The following is a 12,478-nucleotide window of genomic DNA, read 5'->3' on the forward strand; positions in this document are numbered from 1 at the left end:
TTATGGGTCTTTGTGAGTTTGACAACTATAGTAAATGTGTAGTATTATTTTTATTCTCCTCAGTGAAGAGATTTTTATTTTTTTTTATTACAAAGGGTCTTTTTGTTCCGGTTCAACAAGCCAACAGTCCTCAGTGACTATAGACCTGTTGCCCTGACATTTCACATCTGTTGGTTCACCTCAGCAAACAATCAGTTATCAAGACAACCTGCAGTTTGCTTATCCCTGTGGAGTTGGAGTTAAAGATGCCATCATACACTTGCTGCAACAAACCAACTGTCATTCAGATAAGGCAGAGAGCACTTGTAGAATCATGTTCTTTGATTTCTCCTGAGCATTTAACAAAGTTCGGCCTGACTTACTTTGTGAAAAACTTCAGAAGACTCAGGTGGAGGCATCAACAATTGCCTGGATAAAAGACTACCTGACAAACAGACCATAGTTTGTTAGATTGAGGGGTCAACCGTCTAATCAAGGAATCAGCAGCACAGGATCACCACAGGGGACATTATTCTCACCATTCATTGTTACTCGGTACACCTTTGATTTCAAAGTCAGAGTCCTGTTATCTGCAGAAATGCTCAGATGACTCTACAGTCATTGGGTGCATCAAAGATGTACTAGAAGTTAGTGAACGCTTTGTGGCATGGTGTGGAAATATCATCTGGAGGTTATTGTAGATTTCAGAAAAAAAAAAAAAAAAGAGGAACAAGATCAATCTGTTCACATCTTGGGAAAAGAAGTGGAGGTGGTGGAGGAGTGTAAATACCTTGGTGTTCAACCGGACAACAAACTCAACTGGAGATGCAACTGTGAAGTCATCTAAGAAAGCTTAGGTCCTTTGGCGTTTGAATCAAAATGCTTCATACTGTATCTTTTATAAGTCTGTTATGGAGAGCGTGATCTCTTCCTTATCATCTGCTGGTAGCAATGACTTGAAAAAAAGCTTATGGTAATAAAGCATGACTGTTCTAGGAATTCCTCTGGAGTTCCTTGAACAGCACTCTGGAGATTTTTCTCAAAGAAAAAATTCTTCATAAAGTTAAGAACATTATGGACAGTAGTGAGCATCCTCTTAATAAGATTTATAAGCAACAACAGAGTGTCTTCAGTCAGAGGCTTCTCCAGATCCTGTGCAAGGCAAACCACTACAGAAGATCCTTCCTGCATACAGCAATCAACACACAAGAGCTGGTTAAAGAGAACTCCATGAATGACTGCAACATTTAATTTCACTAGCGGATTTTTGAATTTAAAGCATTCAAGTTTTTTTTTTTTTTTATTACATCTAAATACAGCTGTACACTGTTTTTCGAGATTACAGTAAGTCAAATTTCTCTTTACGTTTAGAATGCCATTCTAAATGTAAACAGCTCTTAAACCAGGGAGCCAGCTTACTTGTAACAAAGTCCTTCTTTTTTAATAGGGCTTCTGTGTCTAATTGCTATGCATGGATAAGATACAGTATAACCAAATATAGTATATGCCAAATTTAATTATTGTAGCCCACTCTGTGTTCAGGACTAAGAATCAGGGTTATATTCTTTGAAAAACATTTTAGTTTTCTCTTTAGAAACAAAAAGCTGATTTAAAGAAAGAAAGAATTGGAGAAATTGAGCAAATGGAAAATGCTAGGATTAAAAACTAAGGTATATAACACGTGCCAGAAGTCCCAATTTTAATAATAAGAAGAACACTTTGGTAGCTTTGGGCTCCTGCTCTTTATATAAGATTAACCTATATTAGAGGGAAATTTTCCAGGGTGAAATTGAATGGGGATTTGGAGACACATTCATAATATTTTTTGCACCTCTCTTTTCTCTGCAGTTAGTTCAGGGCCCTACTTTGATCTGCCTTGTTAGAATGTGGGCATTGAAGAGGCTTCACACTCCCTTTCAGCATCGAATTAAACTTATTTGCTGCATTTAGAATGTGCTGCTTGGTTTCATGTTTTAGTCACAGTTCTAACAGCAGATTTTTCTGAGCTGACTTTGATAGTTAGAACGGTCAGTTCTAACTTCAAACTGGGCTTTGATCTAAGCTTACACAGTCAGCACAATACTGGGATCTGGGACAGAGAAAGTATTATATCTCCAGCACAACAGTTTTTGTGTGTGTTGGTTTTCAAACTTCATTAAAAAATTTTAAAATTTACAAGAATTAAAAATAGATAGAATTATACGTAAACATGATTTACGAATGGAATAAATCATAATATTAACTTTCATAGATATTTTTAAACAGATATTATTTAGCTTGTTTTCACAACTTTTTCTTAATTTACTATTTCATTTTTTATTTATAGCATCTTTAAGAACTAATACATTGGTGCCCATGACCCATGAAATGCTAACATCAAATGCAGTTGTATGGATATAGTCATCTATTTTGGAAGGTTCTTTCAGCATTTATTTATTGGTTCATATTAAAGAGTTGGTATATACTGTAACTGTCATTTATAAGATTCTGTGATTATTAGTGCTTTTACAGTTTCTTGTATTTTTTTAATATCTTTTAGTTTATTGAACATCCTTAACGTATTTTATATCCCTACTTTATTTGTTTTCACTTTCCTTTTTTCATAAGTTTATCTTTGCTAACTGCATGTCAGGGTCCAGGTTTGGTGTTTCTTCATTTTCCCCTGTGACAGTTTTCTCTCTCATAAATTATTTCCTGCTGTGCACAGTTTTGTAACTAGGCCTACATATATTTAAGTTTCTGTCTTTTCACTGATCCAGATTGCGGTCTGGTAATGTCTAAACCTAGTCATCTCTTCAGACTGTGTTCACTTACTTATTATCACTAACTTATTTTCACTAACTTTAGGTGTCTTGCATTGTATTTTGGATCCCGTTATGCCTTTTTTCAGACACTCTAATTTACATTTTCAATGTTAATTTTAGTTTAAATCAGTCTTTGTAAACTAACAGAGCAAACTTAAAAAAGAGTTAAAGCTGCATTTATATATATATATATATATGTTTTATTTTTTTTTATTTTTTTTCTATGTGTACATTGTTTATGATATTGCTTTGCAGCAATTACTGTTTTTTGTTGTTTTTTTTTTAACAAGGAATAACATTAATAATGTCAGGGAATCCCTTAACTTTGGGATCATTGATTTAGGACTAAGCATTAAAATAAAAAATTAACTAAATATTGAAATATTTTTATGGTGTCTTTATTGTCTATTGTCGCTTACGTTATTTATTTTTTTACCTGTTTTTCTTCTAGAAATGGACCCACCAAAAGAACTGGCAGTATCAGATGTGACAGAGGATGCAGTGACTATCTCTTGGATCAAACCACTGGCTTCCTTTGAATATTATAAGCTCTTCTACCAGTCGGCTAGAGGTAGCATTTTATGTCAGCACAATCTGTGTACTAACCCCATCCTAATACATGAAATTTGACATATATGCACTACATAAGCTCACCGGTGTTTCAGTTACAGTTAAATGATTATGGCATTTGCTTTCTTACACAAGATACATTTTGTGGTAACACACTGTGTTATAGCAAATTAATCATGACATTTTATCAGTAAACTTTAATTGAATTTTAAATTAAATGCCTCACTGATCACCAATTCAGTCTGTTAAGCAAACCAGATAGCAGTTACTATAGTTACAAGGAACACTATTTAAAAGTTGTGAGACGAGAGTGATGTTTAATGTTTTGGCTTATCTGGTGTCTACTGCAGGTCGAGTGGACAGCGAGATGATCGACAGCGATGTGACAAACTACACCTTGTCTAGTCTTTTTCCAGCCACAGAGTATGAGATTAACATCAATGCTGTCAGAGGGAGTCAAGAGAGCAGACTTGTCAGCACATCTGTCTTCACAGGTAGGAGTTAGCGCTCAGTAAGAACATCCACAAGGCCCTGGTCACAAGATACTATGTGGAAATTTTTTTTTATTATCTTGTATTGACATTCATTTTGTTAAGAGTCAGAAAATGTGACTGATTTTATCATTGTAAGGAGATTAGATGTCTCTGCAATGTTTCTGTTAGCCATGTAATATTGAAAACACTTTAAATTTTGGTTAAATTCAAATCAAGTTTTTTTTTAACACCTGTATATGTCAAAATCTTTTTTTTTGCAGAAAAAAAACAAAAAACTAAACTAGATGTTATTTTGATGCGAAGTAGGATAACTTCAAATACTTAAAATCTAAAACTAAATAGAAACTCTGAAGTCCACGTTTGTTATCGTTTTCATCCCATGCATTTTAAGGGTGGTAATGTCCACCTTGGGTTGCATGTGCAAACACACTCCATTTTGGCCATTAATGAGGATATAGGTATCATGACAGAAATGCCTAGCGGAGGCTAGTGTAGCTTCAAATTACTCTAGTATTGGAGAAGGTTTCAAATGTGGTCAGCCTTGCAGCTGCTTTGTCTGCATGGGGTCCAATATCCCACAAAGCAGTTTCTCACATATACCGAAACCAGACCTAAACTAGATGGGGCCTAATTATTGCCCTCCTAGGTTTAAATGTTGGCTTTTGAAGATGATTTTTTCCTATTTACTCAAACATGCTGATGCATGCCTACAGTATGTCGCTAGTACAGGCATTAGTCATCATAGCTCCGCGTTCAAGAATAAATATAACTCACCCAGGCACACGCCTCCATAACAAATCACTGTCTCCTTTGCAGTAGGCATTGCTAAATTAGATCATTGAAGCAAGCTGCTTGAAATTATAATTTTCTGGTCTACTGGGCTACACAAAGGCCCACTAAGACTGCATTGTTATGGGGTGGGCAGGACAGGTGTGTAAATGCAGCTAACGACCTCAAACAGGTGTGTGCAATTTAGAATTATTAAGTGGAGAGGAGGTGGATTTTTCAGAGGCAGGCTAACAGGTCATTGAGGGACTGAATTTTTGCTGACTGGCAAGTGTTCAAGTACTGAAAATATGTTTAGAAGTTTATTCGAAAACCAGAGCATGCGGCCTCTGGAGTGCCAATGTGTTTCTTGTTGTGTCTGGTCTGTGTAACTCTGTGGAACCTTAAAGCATATCAAAGATGTATGATATATGTTTGAAGAAATTAGTCATCACAGTATAGATGAAGGATTTGCAGTGTATGTGTACCTTCAGATTTTCAGGGTTAAGTTAGAACAAGATAAAAAAAATATTAACTGTATATACTTTTTATTGTAATCAATATCATGAATTTAGCGGAGCCTAACATTTATGTAGAAATAAATATATATAGTTCCTTCTTTGCTCAACTCTTTAACAGCCAATTTTTCCTGTATAACAGGCTATAATACATGAGACTGCACAAAGATGTCAAAGAAAATCTTAAACACGGCCAACATTGTACAAGTATTTCCTGGAGCGACTGATGAGTGTCCATACCAAGATTCCGTAATTGGTTACCACCTCCAAGCTCCTTCTCACTCTGTGCTATCACTCTAGCTGCATTCTTCCCTCACTTATCTCTTTATCAATTTGACTCACTTCGATCCTTTTATAAAACTCTGTCTCTCCCTTTTTGCTCTTTCTTTCATCTCTGTTATCTTCCCTTGTTTTTTTTGCATACATGTTCTTCATCCTCTCTTGTCTGGGTCCTTGTGTACTTTTTTCTTTGCACATGTGAAAGATCATAGGGTTTTCTTATTCATTTTTTTTGTTTTTTAGAAGAAAAATCATTCTTTGTTGTCTTTGAAAACTTATTTTTGCAGCTAAAGAATATCTATAGTGTGTGTATTGATAAGGGGAAAAATGCTGTGAGAAGAGCTGACTTTTTTCAACCACTGATTACATTGCTATTGACTACCAACTTTCCAATGTATTTGCATAGAGTCACTGAGGCTATAATTGCCTGGAACGCCTGAAAAAAGTTGAAGTCAGGGGTGTCAAAAATAGCTAAATTTTTTCGTCAGTCAGCACAATACGTAACAATGGTTACTTTAATTTTAAACAGCAATATATTAACATTGAAGCAGAAAACAAGCCTTGCAACATAACCCACTCAATATATAATTTTAAAGAATGTGAAAACAGCAGTCCGCTACTCTTTACTTTAGCTACCTGTTATCTAAGAGGAACACCTCAAAACTAAAAAGATATGTTTTAACTGACTTAAAATGGATAACTTCTGTACTTATTAACATAATGTAAGGACCCTTCTCCAAATAAGTATTTTTCTGTGGTTCTGTACTTGCACTTGCTTTTTACTAAATTTTGCTTGACAGTCATTGTTCTTATATGTGATCATTACTTATAGCATTAGGAGACATATATATGCTGGAAGTAAAATGTATTTGGTGGGTACTTACCTTCAATTGCCATAGAAGATGTTGCAGTGGTTCATGATTTTATTAATGGTTATTTATGTCATAATGGTATTGGTAATGCTTAATGGTTATTTTTCAATATAGTGATGTCTTTTTGCAACACCTCGTTTTCCATAGACTTGGTCAAAAGCAGTGTATGCAATATTTTATAAAGTTGCCCACTAGAGTGATTCCAAGCATATATGTATTATCCTTACTAAAATTGACTGTACCACCTACAGTAGTAATTCAAGTTTGGACTTAATGTGTTGTTTCCTAAACATTACTTCACATGCAATAAGTGCATTTTTAGGTAACACAAAGGAAATACAATGTCCTGAATAAAACTTTAAAGCAACTTTAAGGTGTGCATATATATATATATATATATATATATCTATCTATATATATATATATATATATATATATATATATATATATTTTTTTTTTTTTTTTTTTTTTTTTTTTTTTTCATTTGAGTGTGTTTTACTGGAGACAGGACTGTGACGTCACTGCAGGAAGATGTCAGGAGTATGTTGTTACTATATTTTGGCAAAAATGGGCGGTCCCAGACTCTGTGATCGCGACGAAAATTATTATTTTTATTTTTTTACTAATTATTGCTAAATTCGTTAAATGACTGCAAACTTATTAGTTTTAGGTATAGATAATGATCCATTAAATATTCCTTGCTGACCGGACTTTTCCTTTAACAAATTATGGTTCTGTCAGTTGCACTGTTAAGGATTTCTTTATAATCTCTGTTTTAGAGAAAACTGAAAATGAAGCCAGGGTTGGGTTATTAATGAGGGTTGGCATAATAATTATGCAGTGAAAAAATGTGTTTTGGCTCAAATGGTGCCACATCAGGGTTAATGAAAGCAACAGAAAAATCTGCTGTAGTAATAGGTCATTGACCATATTTCACATAAATCTGTTATGAAAGATTTCCCTTCCAAATGTAATTTATTTATCTTTAAAATCTTAAATCAGCAGCTTTCCCTGCATCTACCCACAGCTCCAACAGTGTAAATATGCCTGCTCCAGCAGGTACAAATGTTTGACTTTGCACCTTGTGAGCGTTACCTTGACACTACAAACACCCACAGCATGGTTTACGGATTAATGTGAAGAACATGTTCACATAATGATAAATGTTTTTTCTTTACCTTTCTAAAGAGAAAAGCCACAGTGAGGAGTGGTAGTAATACAGTGATAGTGTATCATTATCTCCAATTAATATTTAATTTATTTTAAACTTAGCTACCCAAGCTAAAGAAATCTGAGATATTACCCTGAAGCCAGGCCAGGCACCTGTTGGTCAGTCACCCTAATGGGAGCTGGTTGGGCTAAACTCGAAAAAATTACATGAGGCCATCCCCAAGTGGGCAACCAAGTGGGAACCATGAGAGACTGGTGGGAGGAGGAGAGGGCAGCAGTCAGTGATGGAGCCTTTCTGTTGCAGGGATGCTTAAATTGTCTCTGAGGACTTGGAAAATTGCCTCTCTTAAGGGGAAAAGACACAGTCCTGTGTCCTTACAGTTGCAGCCATTTAAAATGTCCCCACTTTCCCTATTGGGCCCTTGCCTGGTCCTTGGCTGATCCCCTAAGATTCCTTTTTTAAACATCAATCTTTGAACAAAAATATTCTGTCTGTCATGATTTGCAAACATTAAGATCTAAAGAGAAGTGCTTTTTCCTAGTCAGACCCTGTGATTCAGGGAAAGGCTGGAGTCAGAGTAAAAAAATATGCACGCCCAGGAGAAGGAGGGGGTCACTCCAGTGGCTGGACGTTTGACTGGGAGGGGTCATTTTGGGTGGCTGCTGTTGTATATACTGTGGGAAAACACTGCGTAGTCATTGTCTTCTAGAACAGGTGTTGTTCGACTTCTGAAAATACAGTTTGTCCAGCGCAGGGAAACTGGCTTCCCAAGGAGGGTCAGAGGTATATGATGGCATCTCCTATGGCATCTATGAGTGGTCCTAGCCCCTAATTATGTTGCATGTTGGCATGAGCCATACTGAGCCAAGATCACAGTTTTCATTTGTCACAGCAGGGGCCTAAAACCTGCAGAATCAGGGCTACCTGGATGGAGCTGGAGAGCCAATAAATCAGCTCACAAAAGAGTCAAGAAAATAGTTTTTATCTTGACTCAAGCCTCCAAAAAAGGAATTATCTTGGAGACATCAGAGGGGGGATGGATTTTCATGTTCCAAGAAATTTCAAGGCGATAGACTTGTGATACTAAAGGCAAGTGAGTTGATGCATATTGATTGCAAGCCAACACCAGGTTGTGCGAGCACTTTTACATGTCCTGGTCACAGAGGTGACACAACTTGGTTTCCATTTCCTGGTTTACCCTATCCACTAGTCCATCTATTTGTGGATGGAACTGGACTGGCCTAGACCTTGGGGAATAACAGAACTCTTTGCAGAACTGGGAGATGAAGGGAGGCCCTTTGTTGGGCACAATGTACAACACAAAACCATGTAGACATAATATTTTCTTGTACAGGAAGCTTCCTGACTCCTCAGATGATGGGAGGTAGTGTGGGGAACCAGATGGACCATTTTGGAGAAAGGGTCAATGATAGCCAGGGTCACAGTGTGACCGTTAGGTGGAGGGAGACCAGTAATGAAGTCCATAGCTATGTGTGACCTGGGCCGAGATAGAATTGGAGTGGCCTCAACAAACCTGTCGGTGATCTCTTAGATGTCTTTGACATGTGGCAGGAACAACACATATTTTAGCACATCTTTCCCAAAGGACCAGTATCACAGAAGAACCTGGAATTGTGACAAAAAGTCAGGACCTAGGGGATTAGATCATCTGGGTCAAACAGGTGGTTCTCAGGGAAAGATTCAACAATAGTGCTTTGTTTTTACATGTAGTTCCCTGACCCTGAAATCCAGCTCCATCATGGTGACGGCAAGCCAAAGCTCCTCAGTTGGATATAGCCAGCTTCAGCATAGGTCGGGGATTTAGATCTTTTTTTTATTTACCCAAGCCGGGCCATCTAGCTTGAAGTTTTTTACAGAGAAATGCTGGTAGGCTACCTGGGGCAGTATGAAAATTGATGCTACCGGACCATCTGACCACCAACAGCAGGCAAAGAGAGTGACCTGCTTTGTAAGGACAGACAGGATTACCAGAGTGGAGGCTTGAACTTACTATGTGCTCCACTGTCACCCCATCAAGACCAATGGCAGGCTGTCATATGTGCTGCAGCGAATCTATTAAAGGCTACACCAGTGTGCAACGATAAATGTTGACCATCCTCTTGAGCGTCTTTTTCAGATGGCAGGTCAATGTTGCCAGCCAGTTACTGCTAAGGTCCTAGTTAAGGTCCTCCCCCTTCCGTAAAGCTCACAGCTAATTGATTGCTTCCTGATCTAAAGGTTATCTTTTTCTCCTTGAGAAGAGCTTTTGTTTTAGGGTTGACCCAGGTTTTATTATTCGTTCATTATCCTTCATAATGAGCAGTGTTGTCCAAATAGAGGTTAATGTATTCTATAAGCAATTTCTTTGCTATGCATCTTACAGCTGGTTGTCTGTATACAAGATGTTTTTTATACCGGCAGAGGATGAAGTATATTAACTCCTTGGTGTTGATGTAGAATAGGTCCTGCATTTGATTTCTCTGGTGCAGCAGCCACGGGTAACATTCATTGGTAAAGGTGGAAAGAGTGGAGGACAGGGGACATCATTGAAATCCGTTAAGTTCAAAAAATGTAACTGTTAATTCTGGCTAGTTAAAACTATTTTTGCCCAATTTTCTGATTGAGTGAGTCCTAGCAAGGGCGTAGGTCTGATTTGAACTTTGGTAGGGACACTATTGGTCTGGTGTCATTGGTGCTATGCGATATGCATGCCCTTTTTTATGCTCGATGTGAGCATCCGTACTGATAAGAGGAATTCATTGTTAAAAGAGCAACATTTTGCTCCAATAATAAAAATGTTATAAGCTCTACACTCATTTGATGCTGTTTATCAATGTTTGAAGTATCACCGGCTCTGATGAATGTGGAATTAGGACTGTTTTCCACTTTGAAAACGGTTTCATTTGAACGACTAAGAGAGAAGGTAAATACAGTATTTTCTTTTGAAGATACAGAATTGTGCAGAGTTAAACCCCACTCTAATATTTGTACCTACTATTCTCTCTCTGTATCAAGCAAAATAATATATTCATTAAAATATTAACTTCACTATAAAAGTTGAACATCTGGGCTGTACTTACTCTGTGTAGCCAATTTCATGTATTTCATCTGGGGCTGAAAAAAATTAATCATATTAATTGATTATTTTAATAATTGTCAACTAATTTAGTAAGTGATTCATCATTAACTGGAGTATAGAGACTTTAAAACATACAGTAATATAAATGTAAAATGTGCCTTTCCCCACAGAGCAACCCACTTAGATCAGTTGGCCTCCCTCATAAATCTCTCCATAAACTTCAACTTCTTCAGAACTCTGCTGCTCGTGTCATCACCAGAACCCCCTCCTTCCATCATATTTCCCCTGTTCTTCACCAACTCCATTGGCTCCCAGTTCAATTCAGAATTCACTTTAAAATCCTTCTCTATACTTTCAAAGCCATCCATAACCTTGCTCCTCCTTATCGGTCAGACCTCCTTCACATTGCCACCTCCTCCCGCTCCCTTAGATCCTCCTCCTCCATCCACCTCACTGTACCCCCAGCTCGACTTGTCACCATGGGGAGCAGAGCCTTCAGCCGCTCTGCACCCCAGCTCTGGAACTCACTTCCTCCAGACCTCCGCAGTATTGACTCTCTCCCCTTATTCAAAGCCAGACTCAAAACCCATCTGTTCCAGCTCGCTTATCTGTGAATATACTGCTCTTTTCCCTATCCATGATTGTTTTTTGTTTGTTTTTTTTATGTTCCTGTAACTGTATATTGTATTTTCATCTCTTTTTATTTATTTTTTTGTATTATTTGTAAAGTGACCTTGAGTGTCAAGAAAGGCTCTGTTAAATAAAATGTATTATTATTATTATTATTATTATTATTAGTTATTATATCAAAATTGTAAAAATAAAAACAAAAAAATGAAAACAGTAATATCTACTTAATATCGGTAAAAAGGAAACCCTCACATTTTCTTTTTTAGTTGGCTGTGGCTAAGAATCAGAAATGTTGATGGCTTACAGCCTTTATTTGCCCATTTTTCCAACAGTCTTCAGAACTCCTGGCTGACTCAGAATATTTCGTTTTATAAAAGAAAAAAAAGGTTTTTGTTTTTTAGTGTACATGATATTCATTTTTTTTATTGGGACTAGTTTTGTAGCCTAATATTAATTGTAGTAACCGCTGCATTCTAGTGTGAATAAATTTTCAATGTTGTGCTCCAAGCACGCGGACTAGAAAACAGCCAATCAGAGAGAGAGAAGGCGGAACTTAAGGCAGAACAACCAATGAGAGTTGAGTTAAACAGCGCAGCACAGTTCCATGCGCTGCTACATGAAATGGACAGGAGAGACCAGGCAGAGGAGCTGCGAGAGGAAAAGAAGCCACTGCTGCAACAACTACTGCTGTAAATTATAAACATGTTGCTCACATCCAATTATTGGTTGGGACAATTAGGTCAGTTCAAAATTTTGGTAGGGACATGTCCCTATGGTCCCTATGCAAACCTACGCCCATGAGTCCTAGACAGCTCAAACTTTTGATCTGAAGATATTGAGATTGTGATGTGAGATCAAGGTAAAAAACATTTTCTGACCTGACACAGCAGAGCACTTAATTTCCCACCCAGGATCCTATATCTACTATTTAGTAGAAAACCAAATGCTTTCCTAAATTGTTTTTGTGATACTATTGAATTTTTTTTTTTTACCTAAATAGACTCCTTAAGTTGCCCCTCTAGGATGACTATAAGACAAAAAAAATCCATGTGGCTGAATGTGATTACTTTGATACTCTACAACCCTGTATATTTCTGCAGTCAGTGATTAATTTGTGACCATAAGTTGAAGCAAGGACACATTAAGTCAATTTAGACTATAAATCAAAGTATATAAGCCGGTCCTAACCCTGTTCTTTGTTTGCTGTATAAAAGGTTTATGTGGAGGTACTTTAAAAGCTTGTAGCTCCATTTCTGCTTTTGAAGCATTCAGCTCAAGCAGAGGTTACTGGCTGCCCTCCGAAATGTCAGCATAGCT

General features: G+C 37.1%; 1 protein-coding gene across 5 annotated transcripts in view; it reads left to right on the forward strand.

The window, feature by feature from the left end:
- The window catches only part of tnr (tenascin R (restrictin, janusin)), a 267,509-nt gene that overhangs the window by 193,581 nt on the left and 61,450 nt on the right, over nucleotides 1-12,478 (forward strand). For all 5 annotated transcript variants that reach the window (XM_038289296.1, XM_038289300.1, XM_038289299.1 and 2 more), the window contains 2 exons: nucleotides 3,235-3,354; nucleotides 3,704-3,847. In XM_038289296.1, the coding sequence (XP_038145224.1) occupies nucleotides 3,235-3,354; nucleotides 3,704-3,847 (264 nt within the window). The remainder of the gene's footprint in view (nucleotides 1-3,234; nucleotides 3,355-3,703; nucleotides 3,848-12,478) is intronic.

The sequence above is a fragment of the Cyprinodon tularosa genome, unplaced genomic scaffold, assembly GCF_016077235.1.
Source record: "Cyprinodon tularosa strain WSP-4 unplaced genomic scaffold, ASM1607723v1 ctg267, whole genome shotgun sequence".
NCBI lineage: Eukaryota > Metazoa > Chordata > Actinopteri > Cyprinodontiformes > Cyprinodontidae > Cyprinodon > Cyprinodon tularosa.